General features: G+C 52.9%; 1 protein-coding gene across 2 annotated transcripts in view; it reads left to right on the top strand.

Moving 5' to 3' along the window:
* The first annotated feature begins 709 nt into the window (after nt 1-709).
* The window catches only part of ZNRF3 (zinc and ring finger 3), a 142,253-nt gene continuing 116,712 nt past the window's right edge, over nt 710-26,250 (top strand). The window contains exon 1 of one of the 2 annotated variants that reach the window (XM_060192913.1): nt 710-1,301. In XM_060192913.1, the coding sequence (XP_060048896.1) occupies nt 1,005-1,301 (297 nt within the window). In that variant the 5' untranslated portion in view covers nt 710-1,004. The remainder of the gene's footprint in view (nt 1,302-26,250) is intronic. The other variant, XR_009550365.1, reaches the window with a different exon arrangement.

The raw sequence follows: 26,250 nt of genomic DNA, 5'->3' as shown, positions 1-26,250 counted from the left end.
CTACAGGGAGTGGCTAGGGAGTGGCTGTGGAGTCCGGGGCTGCAGAGATAGGAACTTTGCAGAGGCCAGGTTTCTCTCTCCTCGATGGACAGGGACTCTGGCTCCAGAACCAGGCTCAACCCAGCCCGGCCCAGCAAACCAGCATGGACAGCCGGGCCAGGTCGTGCATCCTCGAGCGTGGGGGTGCGGGTGGAGGGTCTTCAGTGAGGGGGGGGTCCCTGCTCCCTGGAACTGCAGGGAGCACCGGGTGCCCAGCCCACCGCCCAGCCTGCTCGCCCCCAGTAGGCAGGGATCTGGCGCTCCGCCCAAGCCGTGAGGGGCGGGGCCAAGGGCGGGGCGGAGTGTAGATGGCGGGCAGTGGGAGGAGCCAGCACGAGGGGGCGGAGCGTGTCTGTGGGCGGGGCTCAGTCTGTCAGCCGCGGCGGGCTAGGAGGGGTGAGGGGCGGAGTGAAGACGCAGGGCAGTGGGAGGAGCCACGACGGAGGGCGGAGCGTGTCTGTGGGCGGGGCTCAGTCTGTCAGCCGCGGCGGGCTAGGAGGAGCGAGGGGCGGGGCTTCGGGGAGGGGCGGAGTGAAGACGCAGAGCAGTGGGAGGAGCCACGATGAGGGGGCGGGGCTCAGGCGGCGGGCGGAGGTTTAGGGGGCGAGGGGCGGGGCTCCGAGGAGCAGGCCCCGCCCCCGAAGGCCCCGCCCCGCCTTGGCGCGCCCGCCCCGCCTTGGCGCTCCCCTCGGCGGCCGCGGCGGCGGAGTGCGGGGAGGGAGGGGAGAGCGGGTCACGCCGCTGCGGGGCGGGGATAACCCCTCACGTGGAGCAGATGAAAGGGCCGCGGCGCGACGGCCGGGGGAGCCGAGCGGAGCCTGCGACCCACAAAGCCGCCGCCGCTGCCGCCGCCGCCGCCGCCGCCGCGATGGGGCCGTGAGGGGCCCGCCGCGCTCCCCGCCGGCCCGCCCGCCCGCGACTATGCCCGGCCGCGCCCGCCCTCCGCGCCCGGCCGCCGCAGGACCATGAGGCCGCGCCCGGGCGGGCGCGCGGGGGCCCCGGGCCGCCGCCGCCGCCGCCCCCGCCGCCGCCCCCGCGCGCCCCGCCGCCGCCTGCCTCCGCCGCCGCCGCTGCCGCTGCTGCTCGGGCTGCTGCTGGCGGCCGCGGGCCCCGGCGCGGCGCGGGCCAAGGAGACGGCGTTCGTGGAGGTGGTGCTGTTCGAGTCGAGCCCGAGCGGCGACTACACCACCTACACCACCGGCCTCACCGGCCGCTTCTCGCGGGCCGGCGCCACGCTCAGCGCCGAGGGCGAGATCGTGCAGGTACGCGGGGCGCCGCAAGATGGCTCCGGGGCGGGGGGCGGGGGGCGGGGGCGGCGGCGGGGGCGCGACCCGGGCGGCGGCGGCGGGACCCGCGTGGCTGCGGGCCACCCTGGGGAGCGAGGCCGCCGCGCCGGGGCCTCCGGGGCGGGCGGGGGCGCGCACGTGTGGGGCTCGGGCTCCCGGCCCCCGTGGGTGTGGGTCGGCCTGCGGGGCGAGTCCCGGGAACTACCTGTTGAGTGGCAGCTCGGAGCAGCGGGCGATGCGGGCGCGGGTGCTCCCGCCAGCCGGCCAGGCTCTTCGGGGGAGCCAGCAGCCGGCTCCGGGGCGGTGGGGCTCGGGGCGCGATGCTGGTGACTTCCCGGGACCTGCAGGGCGCGGGCAGCGGCTGAAGTGGGAGTCACCAGTCCTCCATGCGTGTGTCGGACGGCCCTGGAGGGGAGGGTCACGGCTCACGGCCCGCTCGCCCCTAGCTGGGCCTCTGCAGAGAGCCTGGGGTCCTGGGGGGATCTGCACAGAGCCTGGGGTCCTGGGGGGATCTGCACAGAGCCTGGGGTCTTGGGGGGGATCTGCATAGAGCCTGGGGTCCTGGGGGGATCTGCACAGAGCCTGGGGTCCTGGGGGGACCTGCACAGAGCCTGGGGTCCTGGGGGGAATCTGCACAGAGCCTGGGGTCCTGGGGGGATCTGCACAGAGCCTGGGGTCCTGGGGGGGATCTGCACAGAGCTTGGGGTCCTGGGGGGATCTGCACAGAGCCTGGGGTCTTGGGGGGGTCTGCATAGAGCCTGGGTTCCTGGGGGGATCTGCACAGAGCCTGGGGTCCTGGGGGGATCTGCACAGAGCCTGGGGTCCTGGGGGGATCTGCACAGAGCCTGGGGTCCTGGGGGGGCTCTGCATAGAGCCTGGGGTCCTGGGGGGATCTGCACAGAGCCTGGGGTCCTGGGGGGATCTGCACAGAGCCTGGGGTCCTGGGGGGTCGGCACAGAGCCTGGAGTCCTGGGGGGGGTCTGCACAGAGCCTGGGGTCCTGGGGGGTCTGCACAGAGCCTGGGGTCCTGGGGAGGATCTTCATAGAGCCTGGGGTCCTGGGGGGGTCTGCACAGAACCTGGGGTTCTGGGGGAGGTCTGCATAGAGCCTGGGGTCCTGGGGGGGGGTCTGCACAGAACCTGGGGGGGATCCTCACAGAGCCTGGGCTCCTAGGGGGGATCTGTATAGAGCCTAGGGTCCTGGGGGGGATCTGCACAGAGCCTGGGGTCCTGGGGGGATCTGCACAGAGCCTGAGGTCCTGGGGGGGTCTGCACAGAGCCTGGGGTCCTGGGGGGGATCTGCACAGAGCCTGGGGTCCTGGGGGGATCTGCACAGAGCCTGGGGTCCTGGGGGGGATCTGCACGGAGCCTGGGGTCTTGGGGGGGTCTGCACAGAGCCTGGGGTCCTGGTGGGGTTTGCACAGAGCCTGGGGTCTTGGGGGGGTCTGCACAGAGCCTGGGTTCCTGGGGGGATCTGCACAGAACCTGGGATCCTGGGGGGATCTGCACAAAGCCTGGGGTCCTGGGGGGGATCTGCACAGAGCCTGGGGTCCTGTGGGGGGGGGTCTGCACAGAGCCTGGGGTCCTGGGGGGATCTTCACAGAGCCTGGGGTCTTGGGGGGGTCTGCACAGAGCTTGGGGTCCTGGGGGGTGGTTCTGCACAGAGCCTGGGGTCCTGGGGGGGTCTGCACAGAGCCTGGGATCCTGGGGGGGTCTACACAGAATTTGGGGTCCTGGGGGGGATCTGCATAGAGCCTGGGGTCCGGGGGTGGTCTGCACAGAGCCTGGGGCCCTGGGGGGGATCTGCACAGAGCCTGGGATCCTGGGTTGGGGAATCTGCACAAAGCCTGGGATCGTGGGGGGGATCTGCACAGAGCCTGGGGTCCTGGGGGGCTGCACAGAGCCTGGGGTCCTGGGGGGGTGTTCTGCACAGAGCCTGGGGTCCTGGGGGGGGTCTGCACAGAGCCTTGGGTCCTGGTGGGGTCTGCACAGAGCCTGCGCTCCTGGGGGGGATCTGCACAGAGCCTGGTGTCTTGGGGGGATTTTGCTCAGAGCCTGGATGTTATGGAGGGTAGGGGGCCTTTTCACAAAACCTGGAGGTCATGGGGGGCCTCTGCACATAGCCTGGAGGTCATCGGGGTTATGGGGGCTTTGAACAAAGCCTGGTCATGTGAGGGGCTCTGCATAGAGCGTGAAGATCATGGGAGGGGCTCTCACAGAACTTTGAGATCTTTGGGGGGGCGCTCTGTGCAAATCCTGGAGGTCATTGGGGGCTCTGACAGAGTCTGGAGATCATGGGGTTTGGGGGACTTTGCACAAAACCTGGAGGTCCTGGGGGGTCTCTGCACAGAGCCTGGAGGTCATGCGCATAAGGGGGGCTTTGCACAGAGCCTGGAGGTCATGGGGGGGCTCTGAACAGAGCTGGAGGTCCTGGGGGGGCTCTGCACAGAGCTGGAGGTCCTGGGGGGGGGCTCTGCACACAGCCTGAAGTCTGGGGGAATGGGGTCTCATGCAGACAGCGTCTCCACCTCTTCAGAATCACAGGTCTTCATCTTAGAGGAGACTGGCTGAGAGCTCTGGGCTGTGCCCACCGTGGAAGGACGGAGTCTGGCTGGGCAGGTGACTCCTTCTCAGTGAGCATGCCAGCAGCTTGTTAGTGACGATGGCGCACTTCACGGGGGTGAAGTTGTGCTGCTCCCATGGGGGCGTCAGGGATGCTCAGCTCGGAGTCTTTGGGGTGACTAGTGGTGGCAGGCCTCTAAGCTGTGGGCTCTCTGCGTGTGAAGGAAGGGGTCTGCACAGGCATAAGCAGGCTGGGCGGACAGGAGAGGTGCCGTGCAGCTGGCTGTGGAGAGGTGTGCCCTTACACAGCTGGGGGCTGGTTTCTTCTCTCAAACTGGTTTAAGCTTATGAGGGGTTGAGGAAGGGGGGAGCACGTGCTGTTTCAGGCCTCTGATTATGTAGATTATGTAGGTCACCCCCCATAATGTTATAATCATAGTTTCTCTGAATGTTAAAGATTCGGTGATGAGCGTTCCTGTCCCCTCCAGTCACCCCGCTAAGAACTGGGTGTCATAAGTGAGCTCGAGGCCTGTCCGTTCGCTTTGTGCCCGGGTGGCTTTAGAAATGTTTGATTTACAACCTTCCAAGAGCTGTTTTAATATGGTCCTTCACTTTTGAAGTTTGTGATTTTTATCTGTAGTGTTTCACTTGTGTTCTTTCCGCGCACGGTAGCTTGTCTGGCGAGCTATCCATCATTAGCAGTGCTAAGCTTTGGAGATAATCTTGGGTTCACCATTTAATGCAAAATTAGCAGTTCACACACACCATTTGTAACCATTTTACCCTTGTGAGCAGAGAGATAATGTGTGATTTAGTAGAAGGAATCTATTCTCCTTTGAAACGTTTTGAAGTGCTTATCTCTTTTATAGTCCATTAGCCTAGCCAAAAGAAAAAAAATTAAGTCAACAATTACTAAGTAAAGGAAAATGATTTAAATGGTATTTAATAAGTTTGCCTGTTAAGCAATCACTAACAGGTATGCTCAACTCCCTTGTGGCTGCAGTAAAGGTGGCAAGGGTACCCAAGCTTTCTGGGCAGCCGCTTCTGGATAGCTGACTGCTTGCCTGTTGTGAGCAGCTTCTCCGTGGGACCTACTGGCTGAACAGCGGATCCCACGTGGATGCGAGGAGCACAGCGTGGCCTCAGTAGTGTGTCCGCAGAGTCCCTCTACCTCTCTCTCTCGTTTTGCCTCCAGGGTTATCGCTGGGGCTCAGTGCCTGCACTATGAGTCCACTGCTCCTGGAGGCTATTTTTTCCCTTTTGTTGCCCTTGTTGTTGTTACTATTATTGTTATTTACATCGTTGTTGTTGGCTAGGACAGAGAGAAATGGAGAGAGGAGGGGAAGACAGAGAGGGGGAGAGAAAGACAAGACACCTGCAGACCTGCTTCACCGCCTGGGAAGCGACTCCCCTGCAGGTGGGGAGCCGGGGGCTCGAACCGGGATCCCTATGCTGGTCCTTGTGTTTTGTGCTGTGGTGTGCGCGCCCCCCCCCCCCCCCCCCCCCGCTTCTCTTAGTTCCTCAGACACAGACTGAAGGAGCTGATGTGGCCCCTGCCTGAAAATGGGTCTTAGAGGGACAAGGGTGATTGAGCTCCTCCAGAGAGGCGTGCACGCTTTGCGTGGGAAGGAGAATGTACAAGGAGCAGGTGGCGCTCAGCTTCAGACTCAGTATGCTTCTGTGAGCATCTCTTTTGACAGTTTCAGATTTGGTTTTACTTACTGTTTTCAAACACGATGTAGAGTTGGCTTAGTAGCTCACCTCAAGTAGCGTGCTGGCTTTGCTGACGCGGGGCTCAGCCGGACCCCCCACTGCATTGAGAGGCGCTTCAGTGTTGTGGGATCTCTCCTTCTAGTGCTCTCTGTCTTTTTAAAATTTTTTTAAAAAATTATCTTTATTTATTATTGGATAGAGACAGCCAGAAATTGAGTGGGGAGGGGGAGATAGAGAGGAAGAGACAGAGAGACACCTGCAGCCCTGCTTCACCACTTGTGAAGCTTTCCCCTGCAGGTGGGGACCAGGGGCTTGAACCTGGGTCCTTGCACACTGTAATGTGTGCGCTCAACCAGGTGCACCACCACCTGGCCCTGTGTCTCTATCTTTTTCTTTCTTTCTTTCTTTCTTTTAATATTTATTTATTCATTTTTGTTGCCCTTGTTGTAGTCATTATTGTTGTTGTCGTTATTGGATAGGACAGAGAGAAATGGAGAGAGGAGGGGAAGACAGAGAGGGGGAGAGAAAGACAGACACCTGCAGACCTGCTTCACCACCTGTGAAGCGACTCCCCTGCGGATGGGGAGCCGGGGACCTGAACTGGGATCCTTACGCCGGTCCTTGGGCTTTGTGCCACCTGTGCTTAACCCGCTGCACTACAGCCCGACTCCCCCCTCCTTTTTTTTTTTTTTTTAGAATTTATTTATTCATGAGAAAGGTAGGAGGAGAGAGAAAGAACCAGACATCACTCTGGTACATGCCGGGGATTGAACTCAGGACTTCATGCTTTGAGAGTCCAATGCTTTATCCACTGCGTCACCTCCTGGACCACATCTCTGCCTTTTTCTATCTGAAAAAGTCAGCCTGGAGTGGTGAAGCCCCAGTGACAAAAAAAAGAAAAAGCTTAACCTAAATTGTAGTGTTGTGACATCACTCTTGTTGTTTCTTGTGGGGTTTGCTCATGGTATAGGAGAGGAAATAATCTGAGTGTCTTCTTTTCTTTTTTAAAATATTTTAAAATTTATTATCTTTATTTATTAGATAGAGATAGCCAGAAATTGAGAGGGTAAGGGGAGACACAGAGGGAGAGAGACAGACACCTGCAGCCCTGCTTCACCACTTGTGAAGCTTTTCCCCCTGCAAGTGGGGACTGGGGACTTGAACCCAGGCCCTTTTGCACTGTAACATGTGTACTCAACCAGGTGCGCCACCACCTGACCCCAGAGTCTTTATTCTTTAAAAATTCTAAGATTAAAATAAAAGGATGGGGCGGGGGGGGGGGGTGTCGGGCGGTAGCGCAGCGGGTTAAGCGCAGGTGGCACCAAGCTCAAGGATCCTGGTTTGGGCCCCGGCTCCCCACCTGCAGGGGGGGTCGCTTCACAAGTGGTGAAGCGCGTCTGTAGGCGTCTCTGTTTATCTCCCCCTCTCTGTCTTCCCCTCCTCTCTCCATTTCTCTCTGTCCTATCCAATAACAATGACATCAATAACAATAATAATAACCACCACAACAATAAAACAACAAGGGCAACAACAAAAGGAGAAAAAATGGCCTCCAGGAGTAGTGAATTTCTGGTGCAGGCATCAAGCCCGAGCCCCAGCAATAACCTTGGAGGCAAAGAAAAAATTCTAAGATCAGGTCTGGGAGATAGTATAATAGTTTTGCAAAAACTTGCAGGCCTGAGGCTCCAAAGTCCCAGTTTCAGTTCTTGGTACCACTGTAAGCCAGAGCTGAGCAGGGCTCTGGTACCTCTCTGTGTGTGTCTTTCTCTATGTGTGTCTCTGTCATTAAAAATAAAAATTAAAATAAAAGAATTCTAAAAATAGTGGTCCTGGAGGTAGTGCAGTGGATGAAGTATTGACTATGCCAGAGTGATGCGTAAGCTCTCACTCTCGTTAATAAACCTTTATAAAAAGAAAAATTCTGAGATCAGAAATTGGCTTGCATCACCGATCTTTTCTGCCGTTTTATTTGGGGGTTAAAGGTTTACAGTGCAGTTGCTGATACATGCATTACCGACCTTTTAAAACATGTTAATTGTATATGTGAGTGATCTGGGAGGCGGTGCAGTGGATAAAGTGTTGGGCTCTCAAGCAGGGGGTCCCGAGTTCAATCTCCAGCAGCACATGTGCCAGAGTGATGTCTAGTTCTTTCTCTCTCTCCTCCTATCTCTCTCCTTAGTAAATAAATAAAATAAAATATTAAAAAAGGGAAAGAAATGTATAAAGATTGTGTATGTGAGGAAGAGTTGAGCTGGAGAGAGAAAATGGAGGAGAAACGAGCGGAGCACCGTCTGGTACATGTGCTGGTGTTGGGGTTGAGCAGGCAGCCTCAGGCGCGTGGTGGTGGGTCGTTTGCCTGCACACTGTGTTGCTGGTATTTCTGATTCCATGTTCTGTACAGTGAAAGCACGTGCGCTGGCTTATATTTATGCAGTAGCCATCTCTTCGTTTTATTTATCTATTGGACAGAGACAGAAATCGAGCGGAAAGGGGAGATAGGGAAAGAGACACCGAGAGCACTGTTGCTCTGGTTCAGGAAGCATTTTCCTTGCTGGTGGGGATTGGGGCTTCGAACCTGGGTCCTTGAGCAATGTAATATGAATGCTCAGCCGGGTGCCATCCGGCCCCAGTAGCTGTCTTTTCAGTCTGGTTTGCCAGCAACTTAATTAGGGTGTCTGCTCGGTCATTTGCATGGGGCGGGGGTGAGGGTTGGGGGAGGTAGCCTGATTAAAAAGCGAGAGAGAGATAGAGAGATATGGGTTGATTGTGTATATATATATGTAGTAATTCATGTGTGTATATATGTAGTAATTCACGTGTGTACATACATGTAGCAATTCAAGTAATTAATTTTAGAGGGAGGAGGCACCTTAATATTGCTCTACCATCTGTGGAACTTCTCCTGGTGCTGTTGTGTTTCTGGGTGGAGCCAGGGTGTGAAACCAGGTTTTGGGGGGCCTCACACATAGGACTGTGTGCCCTCTACTGAGAGAGCTATATTCTAGCCTCCCTCTCCTGGGCATCTTTTTCTCTTTTCAATAGAAGGTGAAAGACAGAGGGAGAGAGACAGTGAGAGGAGAGCTCCCACAGCACCACTCCACCATTCTCGAAGCTTCCTCTTCATTTTGTTTTTAATAAACTCATTGATGGGGTAGAGACAGAAATCAAGATGGAAGGGGCAGACAGATTGGGAGAGAGACACCTGCAGCCCTGTGTCACTGTTCCTGAAGCTCGCCCTGCGGCTGGAGGCTTGCACCCAGGTCCTTATGCATGGTGGTGTGTGTGCTCAACCAGGCGTGCCACTGCTTGGCCCCAAATCTTCCTCTGCGTGATGTTCTCATGTGGTGGTGGGGCCTCAGGTGAAGTGTGTTCTGCCAGGCAAACCATCTCCTGGCCCCACACCAGAGCACTGCTCAGCTCTGGCTTATGGAGGTGCAGGGGATTGAACCTGGGATTTTAGAGCCTCAGTCATGAGAGTCTCTCTTTTTTTTTTTGCTTCCAGGGTTGTCTCTGGGGCTCAGTGCTCACAGTGGCGGTTTTTTTCCCCCATTTTGTTGCTCTTGTTGTAGTCATGAGAGTCTGTTTGCATAACCATTATGCTATCTCCCCCACCAATATTTTAAAAAAATATATTTATTTTGGATAGAGACAGAATTTGAGAGGGAAGGGGGCGACAGAAACTTGCAGCACTCTCACCATTTATGAACCTCCCCATTGCAGACGGGGATGGGGGCTTGAACCAGAGGCCTCGCCTGATATAATGTATCTACTCAACCAGGTGCATCATTACCTGTCTCCCCCCCCCCCCCCCCCGTGTATTTTAGACTTAAATAACTTTCTTGATGTCATCAGTGTGCTCTGTGAGAAGAAAGGGGGGTCCCCCATCTTCATCAGTAAAAGTTGTGAAGATGTTTGGATGTGAAATACTGTCAAGTTAATTTTATTATCTCATTTATGTGTGCAGCACTGACGTCCCTTGGTGAGTGTCAGACACACATTGTGAATGTTGTAAGAATTAATTATGCTTCTTTTATAGTTCTGAGGTGTGGAACCTTAAATAGCTTTTAAAATATCGATACATATTTTGTTGTTGAACCAATTTGTTGCTGTTAATGAGATCATTATCTGAAACTGTCAGCGGAGGCTGTGCAGCTCACATGGTTAGCGGTATGAAATAAAGACTTGGGTAAAAGCCGAAGCTAGTGGTGTGAGGTGAGGGTTGGCTAGACAGAAAATTTGCATCACTGGAGATGAAAGATTGTTTTAAAGTGCAAATGCATTTTCCCCTTGAAGTCAAATACTTAGAATGCAGAAATGTATTTGTAGAAGGAATCTGAGTGGTATGCTTTGTGTCATTTTACAATTGGCCTGGATGTACACTAGGGTAAGTGTTGAGGGTTTTGGAAAGCAGAGGAAGGCTCAACACATTTCAGGGTTAAGTCAGAGCTCTTCCTTGAGAAGGCACAGGAGGAGAGCTAGGCAGAGAGCGAGGAAGGGGCCGAGGTTCTAACTGTGAGTGTATCAGAGAATCACCTTAGGGAACCAGTCCTCTGCCTTGTTTCCCTGCCACTGTGTTTCTGCAGTTTAGCATTTGACCAGCTGTTTCCTTTTCGTCTGCATTTTAAGTGAACATGAAAACTGACCAGGTCTAACAGAATGATTCCCTGCCAATCTACACTGCTCAGAAGAGGACAGACTGCCGACCGCCTCACCAGAATGGCCTTCCCAGGTTCAAATCCAGCTTTTGATCTTGGGGGAAGACCTTAGGGCTGTGTTTCGTAACTGTGAAGTTTTAATAAAGATTTTATGTATTTATTAATGAGAAAGATAGGAGAGAGAGAATGAACCAGATAACTTGGGTACCTATGCTGGCTGCCAAGGATTGAACTCAGGATGTTGTGCTTGAGAGAGTCCAATGCTTTATCCACTGTGCCATCTCCCAGACCACACCTTGTGAATTTTTTTTCCCCTTTGCTTACACTGTGAATCCATTGCTCCTAGTGGTCATTTTTTCAGGTTTTTTTTTTTTTGTTTTTGGATAGAACAGAGAGAAATTGAGAGGGTAGGGGAAGATAAGGAGAGAGAGAGACACTTACAGACCTACTCCACCACCTGTGAAGTGACCTCCTTGTAGGTGGGGATCCGGGGGCTCGAACTGGGATGGATCCTTATGCCGGTACTTGTGCTTTGCACCATGTGTACTTAACCCACTGCCCGATCCCCTATTTATTTATTTTAAGAGAGGTACACATACATCCACCCACCCACCATCCCCACCCACCACCCCCAGAGCTCGGCTCTGGCTTGTAGTGTGGTGCTGGGCATTGAACCTAGGACCTCAAGTTTTCAGGCCTGAAAGTCTTTGCGTGACCACTGAGATGTCTTCCCAGCTCGACCGACCGTATGAATTCTTTGTCTCATGGGAGTTAATAATAAGATTCTGCGTGGAGGTGAGATGGGAGTGAGAGCGAGTGTGGAGCATGTGGTGTAGAGAGAAGGGGTCATTGTTGTCCCTGGACCCTGTGACAGCACACACGTTTGACGTGTAACTAGCGACTTTTGTTAACCCATTGTGCAGATGAGGTCAGGTCTGAGAAAGGCAACTTGACTTCTCCACCTCACACAGCAAACAGAGGATAAAACTTGGATTGCAGCCTAGTCTGTGTTCACTAAATAAGCAGAATGAGTGGTTAGGATTTTGACACGAATTCAAAGCTGATTTTTCTCCAGTCTACTCACACTACCTGGCTTCTTAGCCTGGCGACCGTAGACATTGAGAGGTGGCCTGTAGGTACATGACCTTTCTGTATAGTCTGAAATGCTGTTGAGAAGACAGACAGTTTGGCCTCCAGGATTGTTGTGTGAGGAGAAGAGAAGCCCTGGCCGAGCGTCCACTAGTGAGGAGAGCTGTGCGCCCTCAGAGCGCGTCCACTTGTGCAGGTGCCCGAGCCCCGTCCTGGAGTAGACCCCGTGCTGTTGTCTTGTAGGGCCAGACCTGTGTGTGGGCCAGTGGTAATCCCGCCTCCATCTCCGGGCATCCACTATCTATAAGGAGTTAACTTCTCAGATTTATCTGCGCCATCCTTGGGAAAGTGAGAAGTTGGTCACTGCAAAAGAATTCCCGGCAGTTAGACAGCAGTGTCTAGGAGGGCGAGGACGCGGGAGAGCCGTGTGCGGATGGGCTCCCCTCACTGCAGAGTGACTCCTCTCTCATACCTGCCTTTGCGGGCCGGGGCTCAGCGCTGGAGCCACGTTGGGTGACTTATGGGCTACTTGGTGCTGCTGAATGCCCAGTCCACTTAGTGGGCATCAGAGTGCTGGGACATAGTTCATCCTGTAGAGCACACGTTACCATGCACAGAGATCCGGCTCCAAGCTCCTGGCTACCAGAAGGGAAACTCCAGGCTGAGGGAAACCTCATGGCCAGTAGAGCAGTGCTGCCCACTTCTCTCTAATGCAGATAATGCGGGGTGGGGGGACGACTGGGGGCTTGAACCCAGGTCCTTACACATGGTAGCATGTGTGCTTAACCCGTGCACCGATGCTCAGCTCCCACTACCTGGTCTGGTAAATATCTGGGGGTGTTCTTTTCCTGCTAAAACATGGAGCATTGACGCAGCCAGCTGCTAGGGATGGCCAGGCACCTGGAGAGCAGTTCATGGCCACGTCTGGTGTCCCTTACGGTGGACTTACTCTTCAGAATTCACCACTAATCTAGACACCTGTCATGGGTAAAACTCTGCTGATTTGCAGGTCAAGACAAAAATAACATTTAAGTCAGCCTTCATAATTAGAAGAATTATAGTCGGGGCTGGTGATGGCACACCTGGTTAGGCATATATTACCAAGTGCAAGGACCAGGGTTCAAGCCCCTGCCCCACCCCCCACAGGGGTCTTGCCTCATGAGTGGTGAAGCAAGTCTGTAGGTGTCTGTTTTCCCTATTTTTTCTCTCCCTCTCTGTCCTCATCCTTTCTCAGTTTCTCTTTGTCCAATCTAATTAAAAGAGAGAGAGAGAGAGAGAGAAAATGGCCACCAGGAGCTGTGGATTCAATAGTGCCACCACTGAGTCCAGCAGCAACTCTGGAAGCAATTAAGCCAGACAAGGAGCCAGACAAGGAGCCAGCTCCAGAGCGGCAGAGTCCTTGCTCAGGGCCTGGCTGAGGCAGGGGTTGAGCCTGTCTGTCATCTCTGGACGTGCCTGATGGAGTAGACAGACCAGGCGGAGCAGAGGCAGAAGGGGCTTTATGGTCAAGGGTATACTCGGGGGGTGACAGGCGCTGCTGGGTTGCACAGTGGGGTTAGGTGCTTGCTGCTCTCCGATTCTTGAGTTGCTCAGTCTTCCTCCCTGTCAGAGCTTTTGAAAGAACAACTGGCATTTACTAATGAGAGAGACACAGGGAGAACTGGGGCATCACTCCGGCTGGGACATGAAGTTCTAGAGACTGAACTTGGGATCTCATGCTTGGAAGTCCATAGCTTTATCTCCAACTTCACTTCCTCTGCTGCTAATGGTAGAATTTAGAATCAGACAGATAACCAGACTAAGAAATGAGTCTGTACCTTTAGCTGAGAAAACTGGCCTTACAAGGACTCCCTCCCTGCCTCCCTCCCCCCCTTCCTTTCTTTCTCTCTTCCGTCCATTCGTCTGTCCTAGAAGGCTCATTCTAACTTGTTTTCTTCATAAAGAGCTAGTCTGCCAACTTTGGGAAGAGGGACCAGTGACTTGAAGTATACAGCTGTCACTCGATGGCGCTTCCGCTGTCTTTTGGCTATTGGGAAAGTTGGAACAGCCATCGCGTCCTGGCATTTAAGAGGATTTCTGATGTGAGGCACACCTCCTTCCTGTGACCAGCTTTCTAGAGCCTTTTCAGAGCCTGCGTATTTTTGTCCAAGGAGATCTTGTCTTGTGTTCATCACCTTTTTGGCTTTGCACAGGCTGTGCCTTCCCTAACTTTTTGCTTTAAAGGATTGAAAGACCAAACACTTGATTCTTCCTGCTCATCCATCGTGGTGCTAACACTCTGGAGTCTTCACCTCCTCAGCTAGCAGACAGACAGTGCTGTGCTCTGATCCTTCAGGGAGATGAGCGGGAATGAGGAAGCTTCAGCCCTTGTCCGCAGTGTGTGAGTAACCCTGTTAGCGGCTACAGGGGCAAGACCTGGAGCCCCATTCTAAGGAGACGTGTATAGCAACACACTGTGGAGTAGAGCCTTCTGATCCCCCCCATATCTGGTGCTTCACTGCTCCAGGCCGACTTTGACAGATAGGAGAGAGACAGGGACAGAAGAGACAGCACGGCACTGAAGTTCCACCAGTGTCTGGCATTCCCATGCGGTGTGCTGGGGGCTTGAACCTGGCCATTTACACAGCAAGACAGGCGCCTTTCCAGATGAACTCTCCCCCATTTTACCCACCGTTGAGGTTAAGCCTGGTAACCCCTTTGTGGCAGTGTCCTTTCATATCTGGCAGACAAGATAGGAGGTTCTGCTTGTAGCTTGGATGAGATGTTTCCGAGTCTGACTTAATTTAGCAGCTCTGTTGACTCATGACAGTGAAGAAAACGAGCTCAGCGGACCCATTGTGGTTCAAGGGAGAGGCCTTTATTTTCATCACCCTTAAGATGTGTTGTAAGACTTGACATTAATCCCCTTCTCTCCCCAGAAGCCAATGAAATAAAGTTGTCTAGAAACTCAGTGTGGAGTTTTGGTTCTGTGGAAACAGACTTTGATGATCTTACGGGTCTGATGTGAAAATATAGGCAGGAGTGGGAGTACCTGGTCTCCTGGTGCTGCATTTTTAAAGCAGAAGGAGTGAGAGTGTCTCAATTAGATATATAGAAGGCCCGCCATCCACTGCTCTGAGAATCTGATTAAAACTTGACTCGAACCCGAGTTGATCTGAGCATGCCGATTTTGTCATTTAGCCAAGCCTTCCTGTGGTTGCAGTCTGGAGAAAAAAAGCATCACTTTTATGATGCAGTTTGTGCTTTACAGATGCTGTCTCTGTGATCTCGCCCATATAAACTCAGATAGTTGAATCAGCCCCGCTTTGCAGAGGAAGTTGATGTTGACCGTTTCCAGGTCACAGTTCTGGTATTGAACTCAGGTCACTCAAGCTGGAGCTCACTGATCTGTTTGCCTGAGGACCTGGGTGGATTTTACCAAGATTTATGCATGAACATCTGATTCATTCTCTACCGTGAGGGTCAAAATCTTCCTTAAAAGCTTTTAGCGGGGAGTTGGGCTGTAGTGCAGCGCATTAAGTGCAGGTGGCACAGAGTGCAAGGACCGGCGAAAGGATCCTGGTTCGAGTCACCGGCTCCCCACCTGCAGGGGAGTCGCTTCACAGGCGGTGAAGCAGGTCTGCAGGTGTCTATCTTTCTCTCCCCCTCCCCTCTGTCTTCCCCTCCTCTCTCCATTTCTCTGTCCTATCTAACAACAATGACATCAATAATGACTACAACAATACAACAGCAAGGGCAACAAAAGGGAATAAAGAAATAAATAAATATTTAATAAAAAAAAGCTTATAGCATTGATTCAGTTATAAAATAGTCATGTTTATTGTACTAGGAAAATACAACGAAGTATAGGAAAGAAAAATGAACTCCATTACCTATAGATAGACTGTCAGTCTTTCGTATCTTTTAAAAATATTTATTTAGTTAGTGCATAGAGACAGATAAACTGATAGGAGAGGTGGGGAGAGATAGGGAGAGAGAAAGAGAGACACCTGCAGCACTTCTTCATGGCTCAGAAGCCTCTCCCCTGCAGGTAGGGCATGAGCACTTGGGTCCTTGAACATGGTGGCAACACCTAACTCTTTTGTATTTTTTAGAAGTACATTTTGTTTTATTTATATTTGTTTTTGCCTCCAGGGTGATCCCTGGGGCTCAGTGCCTGCACTACAAATCCACTGCTCCTGGAGACCATTTTCCCCAATTTTGGTGCGAAGGATTGAACCCAGGCTCCACATTCTTTAGCTTGAAATGGGTCGCCTGTTTGTACACATACCAAACCAACCTCCTTGCAGCTCCATAATGGCAAGGAAAAGTCCATGCAGTCCTATCGTGTCCTATGTAGTAAAATCTTGGCTTGCCCCCTCTTCTCTGAGGATCTGGGGTGACTAGTGTCAACATGCAAGGACAGGACGTGGGGTCTGCACATCTCCCAGGTCAGCAGCTCTGGGTTGCTATCAGGGTCTTGGCAGGGACTCTGACCATCAGACAGATAGATGACTGTGCTCGGAGACCCGAGCAGACGTCAGAGCAGAGGACCAGTGTCCTGTCAGCAGAGCCTGTGGCAGGGCTGGCCCCAGATGGTGCCACTGCATGCTCTTCTGCACGTCTTGTTCCGACTGAGTAGGCTCTCTACTTAGAGCAGGCTAGGCTTCAGCTCACAGAGGGTGAGTTGCAAGCAGAGCCCAGCCTTAGACTACCAGGGATTTTGTGAGCAGCCGTGTGTCCTGGCCCAGCCGATAGTGGCTTCCTAGTATCTTGGTGGGCCCCTGGTAAAAATCTGGAAAGTGTATCTAACAGTGTGAGGCTTTGACTCTTGAAATTAGAGAGATCTGCGGGTCGGGCGGTAGTGTAGCCAGTTAAGCGCAGGTGGCGCAGAGCACAAGGACCGGTGTAAGGATCCTGGTTCGAGCCCCCGGCTCCCCACCTGCAGGGGAGTCGCTTCACAGGCGGTGAAGCAGGTCTGCAGGTGTCTGTCTTTCTCTCCCCCTCTCTGTCTTCCTCTCCCCTCTCCGTTTCTCTCTGTCCTGTCCAACAACGAGGACGTCAATAACAACTACAACAACAATAAGAAAACATGGGCAACAAAAGGGAAAATTACAAAAAAAAGGATCCCGGTTCGAGCCCCCGGCTCCCCACCTGCAGGGAAGTCACTTCACAGGTGGTGAAGTAGGTCTGCAGGTGTCTGTCTTTCTCTCCCCCTCTCTGCCTTCCCTTCCTCTCTCCATTTCTCTCTGTCCTAGCCAACAATGACATCAACAACAGCTACAGAAACAATAATAGCTACAATAACAATAAAACAAGGGCAACAAAAGGGAAAATAAATAAAAATAAATAATAATAATAAAAAAAAGAAATTAGAGAGATCTGACAGTAGTGGACCTGTATTTCTTTCTGGCAGCAAGCTGCTCCCTTCAGAGACTCTGGCCGCAAGCTCTTCAGACCACAGTCCTTATAGCTTTGTGTCAGCTGACTGCACACACTGATAAGCGAGTTTATCCAGGCCTGAGCCCTGAAGACACGTGTTTGCCGCCATCCCTCCTCCCAGCCCCAGAAGCTTGGAAGCTGAAAGCACCAGTTGTAGTCGGTGAATCTTCTTTTTCTCCTTCCTCAGCTCTCTACATGTTGGATATTCTTAGTGATATGGTGACCCTTTGGTGGACTCCCACATATGTCCATTTAATCTTCCGGAAAGGCTGCACTGACCTGAACCTCACTAGAGTGATTATTTTTTCATCTATAAATAGATTTGTTGGTTTATTTGTGGGAGAGAACCAGAGCATCACTCTGGCACATGCAGTAGTGGGGATCAAATTTGGAACTTCATACCTGAGAGTCCAATGCTCTATCCACTGTACCATCTCCTGGGCTGATATTTTATATACTTAAAAAAAATTATGCATTTAGGATAGAAACATAACTTGAGAGCGAAGGGGGAGACAGGGAGTCTGCATCACCACGTATATAGCTTGCTTAGCAGGTTGGGATCAGAGGCTTGAACTTGAGTCCTTGAGCATGGTAACACGTGCACCAACCAGGCGCACTACCTACACCCACCCCAAGGTTTATTTATTAGTGAGGCTGGCTGGGAGAGAGCAGAGCATCACTCTAGCACATGGGATCCCTGGGATCGAATCTGGGACCTCATGCTCGACAGCTCAGTCTGCTGCTGTGTCTTGTGCCAGGGTGTTTTTTTTTTTTTTTTTTTTTTTTAAATCATTGATTCCATTTTCTCTTGAACCTTTTGAAAGCCCAGCTCTAAGAACCTCTGGGCCTGTGGTTCGTTAGGGCCTTTACAAACCCATAGTTCTCTGCTCCTGGGTTTCTTTGGGCTCTTAGATTTACTGTTGAAGCTGCAGCGCCCTCCCCAGCAGTGCTGTGGCCCAGTCTCCAGATAGTGGCACATCTAGCCACAGGCACTGGGATCAGAGCCTGGGCCTGGGGCTCTCCAGTGCTGGTCTTTGAGAATGGCGTCCCATTCTGATGGTTGAGTTCCAGAAAACCTTTCACGTGCCTGGTGCTTCAGGGCCTTGGTGCACGCTCACTTGTATTATCTTGTTTCATCCCTCCAGTGAGGAGGCCTTCCCTGGATTTGGCCCCAGAAGGCTGTCTGCTGCTCAGATTGTCCTGGTTGCCAAGGCTTGTCCCACACTTGACACAGAATGCTTTCCTCTGTAACTAGTCGTACACTTACTTAAACGCCTTTGTCATTGTGTGCTCAGCACGTTTATGTGATTTTTTTTTTTTTTTTTTGGAAATATCACTGGATACCCAGAGACTTGGCCTCTATTCAGAATGTGCCTCAGTCTTGGAGTAGGTGGTGAGCAGACAGCTAATGGCACGTAAAGAATGTTGCAAGCCTGATTTGCAAAGCCTTTGCAAAACTTCAATCAAGGGAGCTAGTGGCCAAATCACAGAGAAAAGGGTGTACTCAGGGTGACTGCCTGGCTCTCCTTGTGGACCTGACCTTTCCACGCTTGTGCTTCTCTGCCTCACAGTCTCTTTCCTCCTCTCCTTTTGCCAGAGCCGTCTCTCTACAGTGACCTGTGATCATTGTTGCTTTCTTGACTGCAGTCTTGCCGTTTACTCTGCAGCCTCGTCAGATGTTCCCTGGCCCCTCCAGTTGCTGCCTTGTTGCCGTGGGCTTGGGATCCGTGTATTCCCACCCTGCTCCTCCCTGGAACTGGTTCTGAGCCTGCCTTGCTCTGGACTGCCTGTCTGCCGCTGTCTCTCAGCCTCATGTTCCTAGCCCGTTTCTGCCCTCTCCTCTTTCAGCTTCTTCCTACCTCTGCCTTGTCAGATAGCTCCCAGTGCCTTCCTCTGAGCTTGAGGACACACTGCTTTTCATTTCCCAACTGGTCTTAAATTCCTTATTCCAGCCGGTGTTTTTCTCATAGTTACTTTTTTATTACTGGTTTTTCTCACAAGATCACAGCTCCCAATAGGTAGGAGTTGTGCCATGTTCCTTCCCCTCATGCCTGGCTAACTCTCCAGTGTTTCCTGAATGGAAATCGTGCTAGGCCACTGCACGGTGGGGCGGGCGGCATAGTGCGGGGGCTGCTTGTCTGCTCAGGAGTAGACTGAGCTCTCTGAGGAAGGGGCACTGTGCTCATAGCGGCTCTTCACAAGCAGCGTTCAGAAATGGGCGTGTCTAGCTAGTGAGGATGGGAGAGGATCTCCAAATAACCCCACCTCGCCTCTGCCCTCCATGTGGTCTGGAACAGGACACGGAGACGGACGACACCCTTTCTAGCCTGGGCTGTGACTGCCAGGACCTCGTGAGAGCGCGCCGGAGAAGAGGACTGCTTGGCGGGCTTGCACAGGAGCTGCAGTGCGCGCCCTGCTTAAATCTGTAGCAAACTGTGTTCTGGACCCCCCCAGCCCCCCCCCCCCCCCACCCGGAAGGAGACGTGATAAGGAACGCAGTAGCGTTTCTGAAGAGGCCAGCAGGCTGCGGTGTAGGAGAAGCTTAGATGTTACTTTGGTAAATGGACTTCCTGCTCTTTGCAGGACCTTCTGTACACACTGGGAAGGTACTAAGCCGCTGCTCAGTTATCTGTGTGTTGGCACATGAAGGTTATTGGTTCTCGCATGAGTGAGTGCAGAGTCCCCGGTATCACATCTGACTTGTAGTAGCGGGTTACCCAGCATGTCCACTACAGAAATGTCCCAGGGTCCATCAGCAAATACCACCCTCGTTTGGGGAGTTGAATACTGTGCAGTTTTAAGCATTGGTGTTATCAGTTTAAAACTGTAGGGCGCCTAGAAGCTGACTTGTGCGTGAATTGGGCCGTGTGGGGGATTTTGAGTTCCAGTGGCAGTGGTAATGCTTGCGTTTCCTGACTCTTGTGTTTAAATTTGCAGTCTCAACATTGCATCACCATAGGTTTTCACATTTAATGAATATTTATATTGAGCTGGGTTCTATACGAATGTGGTGGTTTCTGACTTGATTATAGCTTGCTCTGCACTGTGGCCAGGAGTGCCCTACAGACAACAGAGCTGGCACATGTCTCAGCATGCCAAGCCCTGGCGGATGTGGTTAGGGACCATGGTGACTGGTGCTCTGGTTGTCATGTCAACCTTGCTTTTGGAAGGGGGAGGCTCCAAGGCAGCAGTGGGATGGGGCAGAATAGCCACAGACACACTGAGTAAAGCCACTCCACGTACGAGCCTCTGAGGAGATGGACAAAATGCCAGGGTCCTTACTACGTGCTCAGTTCACCGTTCCCTTTCTTGATTTCCTTTTGGAAGGCTGCTTTAATTCTCCTCTTCAGATGTGCAGCTTACAGGGCGGGCCGTCCGCGTGTGCCTTTTCTGCCTGCTGCGGGCTGGATTGGGACTCTTCCAACAGTCTGACCCAGTGATGGCTGGTTGGGGGAGTGGGAAGGGAAGGAGAACAGGAGGGAGAAGGGGCGGGGCTGGGGGGTGTCCGGGGGTGGGGGTGGGGGTTCCCTGCCCAGCTCTTTCCCATTCCGGGGGAAGGTAGCCCTCTTCCCTTCTTGGTCTTGCATGCTAAACAAAGCCCATGGTCATAGGCACTGCCCCACAAGTAGACTCTCTGGATGCCTCGCTCTCAAGCTAGGGCAGGAAGTGAAACTCACTCGGGCTTTTTGCGACTGGCAGAACGTTCTGTGTGGTTACTCTCGGATACTTGGCGTTTCCAGTGAATTGTCAAGAGGGAGTTGACCAAGCCTAGTAAGCCAGCTGGGAGACTGGCAGGGAGGCCGGCTCTCGGGCACCAACCACCGTCCTTGCCCTCCTCTGCAGGAGGCACTTGCCACAGGAGGGAGGCAGTGTTGTCCTCACGGCCCGTCACACAGAGTCAAGTCCTCTGTCTCTTGTGTCGGATGGGGAGGCCGGACATAAAGCTCATCTGTACTCGCAGACTCGGATTCACCTCGGTGACTCTCTGTGAGACCTCAGTCTTTGATCATTCCTCCACTCCCACTCATTGTTTGACCCTGGAAAAGCTGCCCCTTGCCCAAGCTACCTGTCTGACTGCTAGTTGCTATCTATCTATCACAGTGTGGATCTAGGCTGACACAGATCTCCCCTCCCCTCCCCCTTTCCTTTTTAATTTTTTTATTTTTTTTCTCCCCTCTTGTTGCCCTTGTTGTTTAGTTGTTATTGTTATTGCTGTTGTTGCTGTTGGGTAGGACAGAGAGAGGAGGGGAAGACAGAGAAGGGGAGAGAAAGACACCGCAGACCTGATTCACCGCCTGTGAAGGGCACCCCCTGCAGGTGGGGAGCCGGGTCTCAAACCGGGGTCCTGTGCGCTTTCTGCCACGCGCGCTTTACGCATTGTGCCACCGCTTGGCTCCCTTCCCTTTTCTTACTAGAACATTGCTCAGCTCTGGCTTACAGTGGTGCAGGGAGGATTGAACCTGGGACTTTGGTGCATAACCATTCTTTGCATAACCACTATGCTGTCTGTCTACCCTCGCCCCGCACGTTGACTTCTTCTAGAAGTGGCAACCACAGGAGCGCACAGTGGGTGCCTTTTCTCCTCTTGCTGCACTCTGTCAAGACTGCAAGGTGCACTCTCTTGAATGGGAAGGAGGGTGACTGTTGTCTCTCTTCTCCTTCCCTCATTCTGGACACTGGCTGACACAGATGCCCCTTCTCCTGCTCTGGGGGTGTGTGCGTTTGCTAGAGGACCCAGTGCTTTCTCCCTCAAGGCCGAAGAGTACTTCTTCTGAAAGGGTCTGTCATCTTGATGGAACTCTTCTAGCTGGGGACCCGTTCTGGCTTCTGAGGGACTCTGGTGCAGAGTGCTGGTGACCTTTGGTGTCTGGGGAAGCTCAGCCTCCATTTCTCCGGTGGCGAGTGAGCTGGTGAGCGAGGTCAGTAGATGAAGGCTTCCCACTCTGTATCCCTGGTGGAGAGCGAGCTTGGCGTTAGAAACGGAGCTTATTCTGACTTAGTCTGAACTTAAAACCAAACAAAAACAAAGCACCCCAGACCTCAGCTAAGCCTGGGATGTAACCTCCCCTCAGAAACCCACTCGTGGGGATCTTCCCTCTTCAGCCCTGGGCCTCTGCCCTTTAGTCTGGGGGACCAGGTGGGACTTGCAGGCTTTGAAGTCCGAAGGTGCTATTTTAATACTCTCTTTCACATTGCAGGTTTCCAGACTGATTTAACTAGATTCTTCAGGGAGCTTACTTTACAGCATTCTTAAGAGCGCCGACAATCTTGAAAGAGTTAAACTCTAATTAGCTCATTCCTAAGGTATTTAATGCCCTTATTAAAACTCAACTGCTCCTTCCCTTTTTTCTTTAGTGAATCAGATTTCTCGAGGAGCTGAGCCCTCGCTCCTCAGATCACAGGCTCACATGTTGAAGCTGGCAGTGCTAGAGGCTAGTTCCTATCTGTGTGACAGCATTTTTAATTTAACAGGACCGCCTTTGATGTTCCTAAATATTTATAGGCAGCTTGAGATCATTTCAGTGTGTGCTTGCTTGGTCTTTCTCCCCCTCGCACTCTCTCTTTTTTAAACTGGAGTAAAAGTTCTTCCTCATGCAACAAACAGCCTTTCTTTTTTATCCTTTTAGTTTATTTTTGTTTCCTTTGCAGCTTTGGCGAAGGCTCTCCAGCCGTGTTCACACATCTGAGTTTGACCGGTTTGCTGCTTTGGGAAAGGCCGTCTCTCTGTATCATCCAGTCTGTCTGAGATAGTTTAAGGGCATCCTGTTTATCCCTGCGCTGGCTTGGGCTCTGTCTGTCTCTCTCACTCTCTCTCTGTCCCCCTCCCTCCCACCCTCCCTCCCCTTTTCGATAGAAAAATTGAGAGGGAAAGCAGGTAGAGAGACAGCTGCCACACTTCACCATTCATGAACCCCCCCCCCCCCCGGAGATGGGGACTTGGGACTTGAACCCAGGTCCCTGTGCATGGTAACGTGTGTGCCCACCAGCTGTGCCGCTTCCCAGCCCTCTGCCCTTGTTTCTTGGCTTTCTGGCAGGCCATGCCGTTTTCTGATTTGGCCCAGGAGTCTGTTCTTTGGCTGCCCGGAAGGCTTCGGGACCAGTTTGGATGGAGTGCCAGCAGTGTGGCGGCCTCTCCTCAGGCTGGCTGGGCCGGGATGTCCTCCTCTGTCTGGGGCATCGATGGGGCCTCAGCAAGTTATGATTTGTGACTTCATTTCAGCAGATACTGCTGTGGCTTGGACAGGAAGCACAGAGAGCACTCTCCACATGCTCGCAGCCTTGCTGGACTTCTTGACTGAAAGCGAGAAAGGCCTAGTTCAGGGGCGAGCATAACAGTTGTGGTGAAGACTTACTTGTGCAACTACTAGAAGCAAGCAAGCAAGCAAGCAAGCAAGCAAGCAAGCAAGCGCACGCTGCAGTTGCACGAATCCCAACAAGCGTCATAACAGGGGCCAGTCTGGACTTCGGGGAAACATGCTCACCTGCTGCTTCTTACCTGAACTGTTACTTGCAGGCTTCCTCCCTGACTGCTGCCTCTGCCTCCCACTGTGAGGAGGCCTCTTGGGGCCGAAGGTCACAAGGCAGGTGGCAGTGTTTGACCTGGTGTGGGGGCTTAGCCCTGCTCCACCGGATCCGGATCCTTACAGGGGCTGTGAGCTCTGGGCGGTGGGTTTCTGTCTCCGCCTCTGCGTAGTACGAGAGGGTGAGGATGCCCGGTGCAGAGTTGATAGTAAACGAAGACAGCTCAACCTAAACGAACAAGCAAAAACCAAGCAAAACCAGCCAGCTGAACAAAAAAGCGCTTGGTCAAATCTGCTATGCTTTGTGTTCTGAGAGTTCGGAACTGACTGGCTTTTGGCATGTGAGGCGCACAGTGGGAAGTGTGATCCCGGAGCCAGGCAGACCTGTGTTTGTTTCCTGGCTCTGCCACTGCCAGCTCTGTGACCTTGACCAGGTCACCTAGCCCCGGTGACCCTCTGTTTCCTCATCTCTAACCTAGGACAGTATTTTGCCCTTAAAGAATTGTGAAGATGGGGGAGTCGGGCAGTAGCGCAGCGGGTTAAGCGCAGGTGGCGCAAAGCACAAGGACCGGCGTAAGGATCCCGGTTCGAGCCCCTGGCCCCCCACCTGCAGGGGAGTTGCTTCACAAGCTGTGAAGCAGGTCTGCAGGTGTCTGTCTTTCTCTCCGCCCCTCTGTCTTCCCTCCTCTCTCCATTTCTTTGTCTTACCCAACAGTGACGGCATTAATAACAACAACAATAACAACTACAACAATAAAACAAGGGCAACTAGAGGAAATAAATAAATAAATAAATATTAAAAAAAAAAAGAATTGTGAAGATGGGAGCTGGGTGGTAGTGCAGCGGGTTAAGTGCAAGGACCGGTGCAAGGATCCCAGTTCAAGCCCTCAGCTCCCCACTTGGAGGGGGGGCACCTCACAAGCGGTGAAGCAGGTCTGCAGGTGCCTCTCTTTCTCTCCCCCCCCGTGTCTCCCCTCCTCTCTCCATTTCTCTCTGTCCTATCCAACAACGACAACAATGGCAACAACAACAATAAAAACAACAAAATGTGAAAAAATGGCCTCCAGGAGCAGTGGATTCATAGTGCAGGCACCCAGCCCCAGCAATAACCCTGGAGGGGGGGAGGTGAAAAAAAAACAAAGAATTGCGAATATGAAGTGAGAGAATAGGTCTGCATGCTTGCATGTGTGTGTGTGTGTGTACACAGTAGGTGTTTAATACATGTCCATATCCTTCATGCTGTCCCATAGCCAATATCTCAGAGTTCACATCCTGGTGGGAAAGCAAGTCAGCCAGCTAGTCGAGAGTTGATAGAACTTGGCAGCCGCTAGAGAGAGAGAGAGAGAGAGAGAGAGAGAGAGAGGGGTGGACAGCAGAGCAGAGGAACGGAGCCTCTGACTTGGGGTTTGAGGTTCTTTCCCTCAGCAGGGAAGTCCTGATCGATCACTCTGCCAGGCTGAGCCTGGAGTCACCTTGGTCCTCCTCTCCCCTCCAGAAATGCTACACTGCTGGTCGCCACCTGAAGAAAGATTTCCGGAGGTCTCTGCACACAGCACCACGTGGCACGGCCACACTCCTGTGGACGATGTGTCTTGTATGGTTTTGTGCAGTCTCTCAGCTGTTATCTCCACCGTATCTCATTTCCTCTTCATTTCTCTGGCCTCTCTCCTGTGTGAGAACTTTCTGGTCCTTGAGAATGTACATGCAGCTCTCCGAGGGAGCAGGTAGTGCTTCTTTGTTCCCCATAGCGCCCAGATGGTGTCCGAGCCTTCTTCACGGTCTGGCTCCGTGGGGATTTGCTGATAAGATTCCCAGCCCAGCGCCACGTTCAGATTTGATTACCAGCACTCCAGCTTCCGCTGCCCCCTGCAGAGTATCGTTGTCTGTCACTAGCTCTTGAAACACAAGCCCCTTTCCCCACACCCCACCCTGTTGCCAGCAGTGAGGAGCCTCTGGTGGTCCAGCGTGGGCATAGCAGACTTTGACTCGTAGCACGGATGGATAGTAAACTTAATCTAGAATGAAAGACGCAGTGGAAAGACAATTGCTGTTGTCTTTCTGTACTCGAGAACCCAAGTAATAGAAAACAAAGTCAGAGGTCTCTAGGATAGGTAGAAAGTATTTCTGTGTCCTGTTGAGTTAGTGAGCTTTCACGGGGAAGTGGGTATTTTCTGAATACACTTAACTTCGAAGCTTGATGATGCTGTTTAAAAAAACTCTGGTTTACAGTGCTGCAGGGGATTGAGCCTGGGACTCTGGAACCTCAGGCATGAGAGTCTCTTTGCAGAACCATTATGTGATCTTCCCCCGCCCCACATTCACTTTTAATACCCATACTTTCTCTAAATGACACATTTAACGAGCAGATCCTCAGCTGAAACAGCCAGAAGGAAGGCGGGTGAAAGGGGGAGCGACAGGACTTGAGTCGGAATCACTGCAGTTGTGCTGCGCAGAATGAACTGAGAATCAAGGCAAGGCCGGCCTTTTCCCTGGAGAACCTGGCTCCCTGCTGTGCTCACTCAGCTCCTCTGGGGTGTTTTGGTGGCATCCTTTTGCGCACAGGCCAGGCCATGGGTGAGGCCATTGCAGCTGGGGGCACCTTGTGCGTTAGTGCTGGGGACCGTGCGGGTCTGCTCAGAGGGAGCAAGTGGTGTCACTTACAAGGGGGTTGAATTAGCACCATGGGGGTCCGTGTGTAGCGGTGGTCCCTCCCTCCGTTCTTAATAGAGGTGGGGAGAGAGAGAGAGGGAGAGGGAGAGAGGCAGCAATATGCCCCACAGGATCAAATCTTCCTTCAGTGCGGTGGGGACCAGCCTTGAACCTGGGGCACGCACATGGTAAAGTGGCATCCTACCCAAGCCAGCTGTTTGCTGGCCTGATAAATCGCATTTTTGTATTATGTGCATTTACCCTGGTGCGCCGTCTCCCAGCCCCTTTCATTTTCTTTGTTTTTCCCCACTTGCAT

Source organism: Erinaceus europaeus, chromosome 6 (assembly GCF_950295315.1).
Source record: "Erinaceus europaeus chromosome 6, mEriEur2.1, whole genome shotgun sequence".
NCBI lineage: Eukaryota > Metazoa > Chordata > Mammalia > Eulipotyphla > Erinaceidae > Erinaceus > Erinaceus europaeus.
This window is presented reverse-complemented; position numbering and strand designations above follow the sequence as displayed.